This window comes from Rosa rugosa, chromosome 7 (genome assembly GCF_958449725.1).
Source record: "Rosa rugosa chromosome 7, drRosRugo1.1, whole genome shotgun sequence".
In the NCBI taxonomy this organism is placed as follows: domain Eukaryota; kingdom Viridiplantae; phylum Streptophyta; class Magnoliopsida; order Rosales; family Rosaceae; genus Rosa; species Rosa rugosa.
The window spans coordinates 11,857,190-11,869,413 of record NC_084826.1 but is presented as its reverse complement, the minus strand read 5'-3'; the positions used below and the strand labels follow the sequence as shown (position 1 = coordinate 11,869,413).

The 12,224-nt window shown below is 39.1% G+C and overlaps 1 protein-coding gene across 1 annotated transcript; it reads left to right on the top strand.

Annotated features, from left to right (window-relative positions):
- Window positions 1-1,358: 1,358 nt before the first annotated feature.
- Window positions 1,359-6,927, top strand: LOC133720175 (phosphatidate phosphatase PAH1). The gene is made up of 11 exons (XM_062146366.1): window positions 1,359-1,539; window positions 1,957-3,649; window positions 3,756-4,309; window positions 4,396-4,469; window positions 4,653-4,737; window positions 4,996-5,082; window positions 5,220-5,292; window positions 5,970-6,013; window positions 6,110-6,238; window positions 6,324-6,428; window positions 6,631-6,927. The coding sequence occupies exons 2-11, from the start codon at window positions 2,056-2,058 to the stop codon at window positions 6,685-6,687; spliced, it is 2,802 nt and encodes a 933-aa protein (XP_062002350.1). The 5' UTR covers window positions 1,359-1,539; window positions 1,957-2,055; the 3' UTR covers window positions 6,688-6,927.
- The last annotated feature ends 5,297 nt before the right edge of the window (window positions 6,928-12,224 follow it).

Below are 12,224 nucleotides of genomic sequence, written 5' to 3'. Positions count from 1 at the left end.
TTTGCCCCCTTTTCACCAAAAAAAAAGAAACATTTAAACCGCCACAAACTCTTTGTTTTTAGAGAGCGATTAATTGAATTTTCATAATTTCACTTTCTTGGGTTCCAAATATCACTATTTTAGTCAACAAGCATTTGGTTTAAGCCTTTAAGGTGATTTTTCCCAACAAAATGCTGGTACATCAAATTCGAACTCTCCCCTCCCTATTTGATCAACAACAAACAAAAAATAAATCATTTGCTTCAAAAATAAAAAGTCGTGTAAATTTTGTCGCTTGTGATATAAACAACGTTAAGCATTATACTTTCACCAATTTTATGAAGATGTTTGATTTACACATCAAATAAAGATAACTCCTCAAACCATCTCATTTTACCATCACTCGTCGAACGTTAAGAGGAAAGAAAGAAAACAATAAAGTAAGCTTTTAGATGTATATCAAGGCTCGCTCCTTCTTTCTCTTCACCTCTCAATTCGTTTGAAACCAATCTTTGAAAACAAGTTGAACTCGAGTCATGATGGCGATGACAAGGTCTTGTGTTTGGCTTCCATTGTAGCAGCTCAATGGGTTTGGCACCTACGTTCATTTGGCTCAAATTTTATTATATGAGTTCATCATGGTTCAACATTCTCGGTGCGGAATATAATCCCAAAGTACTCCAAAGACTCAAATATTATAATCAAGAAGGTGGTAAGACCCTTGCCGAGTTTCCCAACAGCATAGAGCTGGGGAAGCTCGGATAACGTTTGTTGGTGCGGAACCTGGTTTGTAAGTAATGTCAAAACAAATGCACTTATATAGATGCCAATTGCCAATTCTATGAAAAAGAAAAAATCAATGCACTAGGTAGATAAAGGCAGAACTAAATGCAAGTGAATGTTTCAGCTGATCATCATAAATACGAGGCTCTCTCCTTCTTTCTCTTTACCTTTCAGTTTGTTTGAAGCCAGTCTTTGAGAACACGTGATGGCAATGACAAGGTCTTATGCCTGGCTTCCATTATACAAGCTCACAATGGTTTAGCACCTGCATTGGTTTGGCTCGAATCTTATTATATGAGTTCATCATGGTCCGACATTAACATTCGACCGTATTAATATTTTGTTCTCTTCGAGACAAACGCTTGAGCAGCACCACGAGAGGTGTCGAGGTGGAAGTCCGACTCAACCCGTTCAAACATGGCGACACGACATGTAACTAACGAAGAAGCTTACATCAAACTTACCATAATACCCTCACCCAAACCGGGACAATTACACGTCCCCACTGGAAGCGCATCCCCGTAATTTCACTGATCTGTAGGCCCAGTTCCGTACTTCCATTCCAGGAGTACCTATTTAATGGTTTAGCCATGGTGTTTTCCGTGCCTGGTTTTTTCCTATATTATCCAAATAATCGTCCCAAAGGAAAATTCCAAAGCCTTCACTGAGTTCAACGGAAGAAGGAGCATTCCCGATTTCCCAGAAACCCAACAAGATCAAAATTCGAAGAAAGTTCGAGTCTTTGAGCTAGTTTGATTGCTCAGCCTAGTCAAGCTCGTAAGTTTTAACATCACAAATCATCAAATTCTTTACCTTGTTTAATTTTTTTTTTTTGCATAAAGATTGAAGCTTTGGATGCATTTTCTTTATCAATTTCTGGGTTTAATTATTGAATTTGCTCTGTTCTTCGATTTTTGTATTGGAGAATCATGGTTCTTGCTTCGTTTGATTACCGAGAACTCATAAAGTTTGAAAATTTGAGCAATCTCACAGCTCAAATTTGTCGGTGATTTCAAGGTTTGATAATGACTAATGGGAAATAGAAAAAAAGTCGTTTACCCACTTGGGCAATCAAACAGGGAGTTAGGGTTTGAATAACACTTCAAAATGGGTCTTGCTTGCACTTCTGTATGTAGTTTCTTCCAATTGGTAATTTATTTTGTGTGATTTTGGGTTCCATTTTATGTTATGCAGATCAGAAAGAAGAATCATAATCGTGTAGTCGAGGATTTGAGTTTAGATGTTAGTTGGGGTTTCACTAAATTTGGAGAGGTGGGACAGTAGCCTGACCAGATGAATGTGGTTGGCAAAGTTGGGAGCCTAATTTCCCAAGGTGTTTACTCTGTTGCCACCCCCTTTCATCCTTTTGGTGGGGCAGTTGATGTCATTGTTGTTCAGCAGCAAGATGGGACGTTCCGAAGCACACCTTGGTACGTTCGGTTTGGAAAATTCCAGGGTGTTCTGAAAGGTCAAGAGAAGTTTGTCCGGATAAATGTAAATGGGATTGATGCCAACTTCCATATGCATCTTGATAACTCGGGTGAGGCTTACTTTATAAAGGAGGTTGATGCTAGTAAAGGAAAAGGAAGTGAGGCGAACGGGGCTGATTTGGATAATTTAAAACGAGAGGATGGTGGCCAGAATAGTAATCTTGACCTTCATAGACTTGAGCATAGTGTCTCTGATTCGGCAGTAATCCAATTGGATGAATGTTGTTCCTTTCGTGCAAACCGGTTAGAGAGAGCAGAATCTGATGTTGATCGGAAGTTTTATGAATTTCAAGATGATCAATCTTCTCTAGAAGGTTCAGCTGAGTTATCAGAGTATGGGTCGTCTCGATATGATAATTTTGATACTGAGCTTCTTGGGGAATCACAGAATTTAAACCCAGAAGTTATATTGGTGAGTGTGGATGGTCATGTATTGACTGCCCCCATCTCAGCATCAGAACATAATGCAGAGAATTTGCAATTAGACACGCCTAGGTTTAATCTGGGCCCGGGTGAAGAGACTGACTTTTGTGAAGGAAATGAGGAGTGTTCAGGAGAGAATGCTTGGGCAGATTATATTAGTAAGCTGGATGCACCTAGAACTAGTGTTGCAGCCGGTAATGTTCGCAGCATTCAGAATGATAACAATGGTACTGGACTCCAGGTTGAAGTTTGTGATGGAAAAGAAGAACAGGCCTGTCAAGCTCAAGAAACTCAAAAGACTTCAAACCAGGAAAGAGATCTTCAGATGCATGGCGATTCAGAAGATGCATCTGCTGCTAAGAAGGCAGAGGTTTTCGGGAGCTGCTTGGAGCTAACAGAGCTGGCCAAACGTGCTGGTAAAAATAATGTTGAAGATGAGGGTTCCTCATTGGAGGTTCAAATTTCAGCAGAAAAGTCTCAACAGACTCTAGATACTGGTATTGTTGAATTAAAAAAGAACGATGAGTTGTCTGCTTCCTGTGGTTCTGTTTTACCTGGCAACAATATGTCTCCAGATTTACAAGTTGGAAACGAATCAGGACTTGCATCTGATGCTAGTATTGATAGCATTTCAATGCATTCTGTCAGCAATGATTTAGAAAGGAAGGATGAACAAATGGGTGTTGACAGCAGTTATGTTCATTCCGTCAACATTGATTTTGAAAGGAAGCATGAGCAAATCGGTATTGATATCATTTCCGCACATTCTGTCAGCAATGGTTTAGAAAGGAAGGAAGAACAAATCAGTATTGACAGCGTGTCTGTACATTCTGTCAGCAATGCATTGGCAGAAGTTGATGGGACAGAGACTAGTCAGGGAAGACCTGCAACCGGAGATGAATGCAGTAAAAGTGAGTCAATAGAACCTGGAACAGCATCTCCCAGTGAAGTAATACAAGTTAATTCAAGCATTAGTAAGTACCTTTTACTGGCTTCCATTGTTATCTAACATTTTTGAATCTCCCTATTTCTGCTCAATTCTAGACTCTTATTTTTGTTTATCCATTATGCAATTTTCAGGGTTTGAGATCTCACTGTGTAGGAATGAACTTCGGGTGGGTATGGGCGTGACTGCTGCTGCTGAAGCCTTTGATGCCCGTCGCGTTTCTGCAGAGGATTTCAAAACTTCTGCTACAGAAATTATAAAAAATGAAAATCTGATCATCAGATTTAAAGATAGATACTTTTCATGGGAGAAAGCAGCTCCTGTTGTTCTTGGAATGGCTGCATTTGGTCTAGATTTACCCCTTGAGAGCAAGGATGCAATTCCTGTAGAACAAGATGACACAGAAAAACCGTCGACTCCTGGACGTAAATGGAGGCTGTGGCCTATTCCATTCCGAAGGGTCAAAACACTTGAGCACACCAGCAGTAATTCATCAAATGAGGAGGAATTTGTTGATTCTGAATCCAGTTTGCATAACTCTCAAGTTGAAGCAACTCCTGAGTCCCCTCAAAAGCAACTTGTAAGGACAAATGTTCCCACCACTGAGCAGATAGCATCTCTAAATCTCAAAGAAGGCCAAAATGTGATAACTTTCAGTTTCTCTACCAGAGTTTTAGGAACACAACAGGTTGGTCAATATCTGGTGCTTTTTTCAATCCGAGCAATGGCATGCATGGTTGGATATTCCTAATAATCCATGCTTATGTTTACCAGGTTGATGCACATATTTACTTGTGGAAATGGAATGCACGCATTGTAATTTCTGATGTTGATGGAACTATTACCAAGTAAGGCTACTGTCTGTGTAATATGTTTTTAATTGTTAATGTAGAATTACTTTAGCAATGCCTGTTGAAAATAAAAGGAAAAAAAACTTCAAAAATCCATAAAGGACAAAATACTTCCTACTTTACACTGATATTATTGCTTAGTTTAATGATAACAACTTTAACCTGGATACATTTTTCCAGGTCTGATGTTTTAGGTCAGTTTATGCCATTAGTTGGAAAGGATTGGACACAATCTGGGGTGGCTAGACTTTTTTCAGCAATTAAGGTACATTTCTTGCTTATCTCTAAGACTGATGATGTTAATGTTTTGTTGAATAAAGACTCGGAAATCCCAGTGATCCAACTGAATTCAGTGGGACTGCATAACATTTTGGCAATTTAAGGCTATAAATTTGATTTTTAATAAAGCTTTCGTGTTTTATTCATTGGACCCTTGCAACTAAGAGTTTTGTAGATCATTATTAAATGATCTGGTATTCTTTTGTAAATTGATATCTAATACTGAGGCCTGCTTTAACTACAGGAAAATGGATATCAGCTACTGTTTTTGAGTGCACGTGCAATTATACAGGCATACCTAACGAGAAGCTTTTTGAATAATCTAAAACAGGTAACCTATAAACCTGGTCTTTGGTACCCTGTCATTCTAATATATCAAGTTTGGTTGCTTTCTTTTATGATCAAAGGGATATATCAGGCTTGTAGTGTTGAGATTGTTAGTTGCATGTTGATATTCTGCACTTGCAGGATGGAAAAGCATTACCCAGTGGACCTGTCGTTATCTCACCTGATGGATTATTTCCGTCATTATTTCGTGAAGGTGAGGTTGTCTCTCTAACATGTTCGGAACTATTTCAGCTTGCCACTAACTGTACTATAGTGTTTTTGCCTTTTTGGTAACCACATTGTAATTGTACCGTCATCGCTCTTTCTGTTTTCCAATGAGTGTGTGAAAATTAAAGCCAAAAGGGAAACTAATAATGGAGAAAGATAAAATTAGCAACTTAGCAAGTATATTGCTGGTATGTGTTTCTTTAAGTGTCAAGTTTACCAAAAAAAAATGAATAATTTAGAGCTGGTAGGTTACTTTCGGTCAAATCAGTAAATTCTGGCCTTCATAATGGGGTGCACAGGCTGAATGAGCAACTATAGGAGAGTGGAGGAGGAGGAGGAGGACGAGAGGGGGAGGGGGGCACTGTTGATATTATGAGCCTATAACATTCTCTATTCGGTCTCTGGTTCAACTATATGAAAACCTTTTCTTGATGATTTTTCCTTTGGTTTTTACGGTACTAACTTGACCATTTGTTGTGTCATTGATCCTTGAATAAAGAGCATGTGGTATCTAGGTTATATATACATCGTAGCACTATCAACAGATATCAGCTGGCTTGCAATTTGCCTGAATATTGGAATGCTACCTACTTTAATATATATATATTAATGTCAAGTTTGCTGTTGTTGATTAGTTTATATTCATCCATTTTCTGATGGCAGTTGTAAGAAGAGCACCGCATGAGTTCAAAATTGCCTGTTTAGAGGTAAATGACAAGAAAGTTCAACTTAAGCTCAAATTCACACCGTTAATTGGCATTGGATCATTTTCTTATTGCGTGTGTGTTAATCATATACTGCAGGACATAAAAAAACTCTTCCCCCAGGATTACAATCCATTTTATGCAGGTTTTGGAAATAGAGACACAGATGAGCTCAGCTACAGAAAAATTGGGATTCCAAAGGGCAAGATTTTTATAATCAATCCCAAGGTTTTTATCTTTCACTGTTGTCTTCCACAATTAAAGAGAGCAATAAACAAATTTTCTGTGGCTAAACTTTCTCATTAATTGGCAGGGTGAGGTGGCCAACAGCCATCATCGTGCTGGTGATGTGAAGTCGTATACATCTTTACATACTCTTGTCAATGACATGTTTCCTCCAACTTCATTGGTTGAGCAGGTAACTTAAAAGTCTTTCGCATCCTTTCCTCGCAACATGAACTTATAAAAAAAGGGTAGAGGGATGTGCAACTCTGCCCTACGCTTCCTTTGCTCTGAGTTTGCCCACATGAGTGACTCAGTAACATGCTTCTTTCCTGTCTTGAGACGAGCATTACTATGTTTCATGTTTGATACAAACCTGGTTTCCAAAACATTTGCAGGAAGATTTTAACTCATGGAACTATTGGAGACTGCCGTTGCCAGAAGTTGACCTATAGTAATGTTTTTGACCAAGAGAAAACATACATTTCCCTTTTGGCCAACATTAGTGGCTTCAAGGAGCGTATACAATATAAGAGAATCACACACTAGGCATTCTTCCTGATCTTCAAATCTATGCACAGAATTGGTCAGTTGTACTTATTAGCGAGATTTGCAGTCCATTGACGCTGTACTTGTAATAGAAATATGGAATTTTTTATAATCAGAAAGCTCTCTTAAAGAATAACCAAGTGATATATCTTAGGTGCAAGGCAAATTGAATGAGCATGATGCATTGAGTGGGTGTGTGTGTTCTTTCCTTTATCAACTAGTCATCCAAAAAAGTCTCTTTTGATGGAAAACCTCCAGGGGAATGGAATAATTCAAAAGCAGCAAGCTGATGCCTCTCGGAGTTGTACAAGAACAATTTGCAAATTACTAATTTGTTAGGACCCAATTCTGTGAGCAATCAAGTCTATGTTTATCTCCAGGCCCAGAATAGCTCTTTTGGCTGTGTAAGCCCATATTAGGTCCAAATATGTAAACGATGTCGTTTATTCCGTTGGTCTGTCTTATGTCATGTTGACACCCAGTTAGTCATACGCAATCAGCTGCTTCACCTGTGAACTCGATTCTGCCTATTTAGCTGGATTCCAGCCACATTGTAAAAATGGTCTGAGAATTGAATTGAATTTCCCTTTTTGCTTTCTATATTCTTAGTTTTCCATTTCTCTCAAGGTTAGAACCCTAACAGTTATGGAAGATGTATATGATCGAATCTATTCCAATATTACTAGGGTTTTTGCCTGAAGGCTCGCCCCGAGTTATGTGTTGCACGACATCTTTGAGACCAAAGCTCTGGTTTGACCTTTCCCCTTCACTTTATCCATTTATGTTGAGAAAAGAGTTTCGAAACAATAGTTACAGTACTACTTCCATTATAATTCCTCTTGAATTTGGAATGAAACGATAGTATATATAGAGGCTTGGGCTTGTTATTCTTATCAAATTATTCTCGCTACTACTTCCATTAGTCCTATCCTCTGTTTTAGCCGAAAACTATCAAGATGAGTTCCTCAAAGAAGTCACAAGGATCCGTAGAATTTGAAGGCAATAACTCGGTAAATGAAAGCTCAACTCCTTAACGACACCAAATACTTTGATAGGAGATCAAAGTGGGCATAATGCTTTGAAGTTCATGCTATGACATGATCGATTAGTAAGAAGTAATGTTATCTTTAATGTACAATATCGTTTTTGACAAGATTTTAGCCTCATTTTAGTCTTTTTCATGTTTCAACCTTCAAACCAGCCGTATATGATATATTATAGGATTTGATGAAAACACTTCAAGGTAGGCAAAAACCATTATTCATAACGTCTTAGAATCCATGACGGAATGCAGTAATTGAATTACAACAGATCAATGCCTTGTGCAAGAATAACCAGCAAAATCAAACTAAAGTGGAACAGTGAATCGAAGGGTGAAGCATACATGCCAGCCTGAGGCAACCAGTGTGCTTTTGGTGGCCACAAAGTCCGACTTGCAGAACCGGGCATGGCCTCATCGAGGTTAGTTTTAAATCTTTTAGAAGATGTAGATTCATGTCCAGTTTGCTGATTCTGCTTCTGAAAGAGCCATTCTTCATCACCAGAATCGTTGAACATCGATTGAGTTAGGAGCAGAGGTGGAAGCTGATCAAAGTTCTTGATCGGAGTTTCAGAAGCTGGTGCATTAGCTTGCCTCTGAATCTGGTCCCCAACTCCGGCTGAGGTACACCCATCACCTTTTGGTGACGACCTCAATTCGATTTTCTCGGTGCGTTGTTGTGCCCAGATGAAGTGGGCGTCTTGGCCGGTCTGCAATCTTTGTTTCAGTTTCAGTTTCAGTTTCCAACTTGGGCATTGTGGTTCCAAGCTTCTTCATGTTTCATCGTCATCATCACCTGAGTGATAATGTGAGTGAAGGAAGTGAGTCGGGTATGATTTATAAGTAACCGAGCAAGGTAACTTTCCTAGTTTCCTTGAGTCTCCTGGAGAGCAAATTAGACCAATCAGATTGAACGACAAATAACTTGGAGGCGTCATTTTCCTTGTCAAGTAGGGAAAATCACACAAATTAATAACTTCCGGGCCCAAAATCTCTATTTATTTTTAAATTTAAAAAAAAAATTTATTGGTTAGCTTTCTTATGACCTTTCCCTTTGTATCCGGGAATAATCCTTTGTATCCGGGAATGAGTTTTGGAAATCTTTATTAGGATTTCTCTTGTACTTTTTGGGAAGGAAGCACACTAGTGTACTTAAGACTTTGGCCTTTTCTCAACACATTCTATTTTGGAACTAAAATGGCCTATACATTCGATCACAATTCACAAGTTTTTGCAAACTTCATCAAGTAAAGTGCAACCAAAACTTCATCAAGTAAAGTTGGTGTTCTCCTTTCAAAAAAGTTGGTGTCCTTTGTGAGAATGTGGCGTGTTTCTCTCACATTAAAAAATATGGAGACATTGCAAATGTGTTTATATCTGTTTAGGCATATCCAACCATTGCCTATTGATTTTGGTTGTGCATGGCACATAGATTACTTTATCATCTTTGAACTTTTGGTGTATAAATTAATTAGTGTATATTTTATTAAGATCAAGTGATTGTAATTTAATTCACCAAGTGGAAAATCACGATAGTCAGGTATGAAGAGACCAGATATCAACCATACATGGGTTCAACGACCATCCAAAAACCTCCAAAAAGAGTAATCAATAACAAATTCATCGGATTTAGACATAATAACCCCAGAGCCGGCTTAGATGCCATGCAAGGTGTGAGATGGAACAGGGCCCCCAAATTATGGGGCCCTATATAATTCTCAATGCTATTATGTATTCGTGCAAAAGGGCCCTGATTGCATAAATGTTTCGTAGTTTAGTTGGCACTAAACTTCTATACAAGTTCAAATCACATTGCATGTCATTTGGTTTACTTTTCTGGGGGCCCCTTTTCCTTCCTCTATTTTCTTGTTTTTATTTTATAGATACTACATTTATCCCTTATTCTTCTTTCATTTATTTTTGTACTACCCAAAAAATTATATTTATCTTCCTTTTCCTTCGTCCTTTTTTTTTGTTGATAATACATTTATCCTTGATCATTCTTTCATTTATTATGTTTTTAATTCAGTTGTAGTTTTGCTTGTTTTAATGGAATTTTTGTTTACAATTAAGTTTTAGTCCTCTTTCTCTTTGTTTTTTTGTTTTTTTTTTTTCCTTTTGTTTTTTTAAAAAAGACTGGGCCCTAGTTTTGAACTAGGGTTGACTGCTGGCTTAACTGGGCCGGCTTCTGGGTCGAAGACTGGGCCTAGGGCAGGAAATGGGCCAAAGGCAGGGATTGGGTTGAAGGCAAGGAATGGGCCTATGTGGCTGAAATCTGAAGATGAGGGCTATATGCTGCAGGTTCTCAAGAAGAGCTCAAGGAGCAACTTGATGCCGAGATTGTTGGCTACTGAGGAGGCTGCAGATGGTGTTGGTTCCAACTCTACGGGGAAGGTACTCACGCTTTCTTAAGTCCCCCAAGCTTCTAGACATTATGGACTCAAGCCTTTTCAAGTAGGGGTATTTTCTATAAGCTTTTCTAAAACGTTTCTAGTTGATATTTGTACCACAATTGCGTGACTGACAGATTAGACTAGATGAATATTTATTCCTTAGAGAGCGAGAGTATTCTTGCTTAGCTTAATTATGCTTGCTGTTCAGCGAGCATCCCTTTAGATCTTAATGAGTTTAGAGTGGCTTAGATAGGTTATCCGGTTTGTCCCGGTTTTTCTTATGTAAATTCTGTTAGTCTCTGGCCTGTTTCCTATGGCTTTGATATCTAATAACATCAAATCCTTTCAAAAAAAAAGAAGTGGAAAAGTAATATAAGATATATAAGAGGCCCAAAACAAAACAAGCAAAAAAAAATCAATTGTATTTATATTTGTTTGTATATAACAAAATTTTTTATTTATGTAAGACCGAGTAAAGAGGGCTGTATTCTCAATCTCGCACAGGGCCTCTAAAACTTTTGAGTCGGCTTAACATGCATAAGAACAATCTAATAGTTGACTTGAATGCTTACTGGAAAACTTGAAAAGAAAGGTATCACATCTCCTCATCTTCAAAAACCATCAAGTGAAAGTAGACTCTCCACATATTCAATGACATCATCAGACCACTCAATCATACATTGGCCACCGCAAACCATATCAAACTTGTCTTCATCAAACCTTATTAACGCCACCTCCCTGATACCAGATTGAGTCTGGGTAATTGTACCACTCTCCGTAAAGTAGATAAAGTCATAAAACACACAGCCAATGATCGGCAAGGTCGTTCGGGGCAACCAGCTACCACTTTGTACTTAAAGAGCATAGTCCAACATTCACGCACGTTATATTCTCTCATGACCCAAAATTCAATATGGCTTTTTCCAATCAGGCCTCCTACGAAGCGTGACAAACAGGCATCCACCTGAAAAAACTCCAACTCGTCTCACTGCGACGCAGGGACGGAGCCACTACAAGGGTTGTCTGGGCTGTAGCCCAAGGGAAAAATTGGGCCAAAAACTGCCAAGTATGGGTATAGCCCAAATAAAAAAAAAAAAAAAAAATACAAATGCTTTGCAATTGGGTTGCTGCTGTCGGTCTCGACTCGATACTCAGTAACTCAGATACTCTCAGTCTCTCCTCGAGCTCAGAACTTCAGATCGATTTTGATTCCTCTGGACTCCAGCCACCGAGCCACCTCCATATTTAGAGTTTCAGTCCGCCTGAGCTACCTCCTCCTCCTGTCCGCCACCGTCCACCGAGACACCTCCAAGGCTCCAATGCGGTCTGCATCTCTGGAAGTCTGGATTCTCTGCGACTCCTGTTCCTTGAACTCTTGAAGGCTTCAAATCTTCAATCCCTGATGCTCAGATTCTCAGGTAAACATTGTATACCCAAACCCATGCTGATGATGTTTGAATCGTGAATTCGTGATGTTTGGTGTTTAGGGTGAGTTGATAATTGGGAATGGGTAATGGGTTGATGTTGAATTGTTGATAATTGGGAATGGGTTGAATAGGTTGATGAGATTCATTGATATTATGCAGGTTTGGCTATAGAGACATCAAAAAAAAAATTTTGGGCTTCGCCCAAAAAATTGCCACAATAAATTTAGCCTAACCCATTTTCGAATCCTGGCTACGTCCCTGCTGCGACGACGCCGTTCAAAATAGCAAACGGCACGTCCAGGAAAACCTCCTTTTCCAAATCAAAAGTAATGATCGATTTGGGCCGTGGAGCCAATGGAATGCCTCATGTAACAAAGCCGGCACGACTCGGCACCGAGCCAATGAGTCGAATATGGGGGCCGCTTTTCAAGCGGTCTCCAAATGTTGGCTCTCAATGAGAATATCTTGGCCTTGCTTCTGTCATCGTCGTTATCAAAACGAGCGGCTACAAAGAGTTTGTAATCGTCAGTGGCCGAAACATAACCGAATCCAGAACGAAGACTTGTGATCCTTCGTGGCTCGAA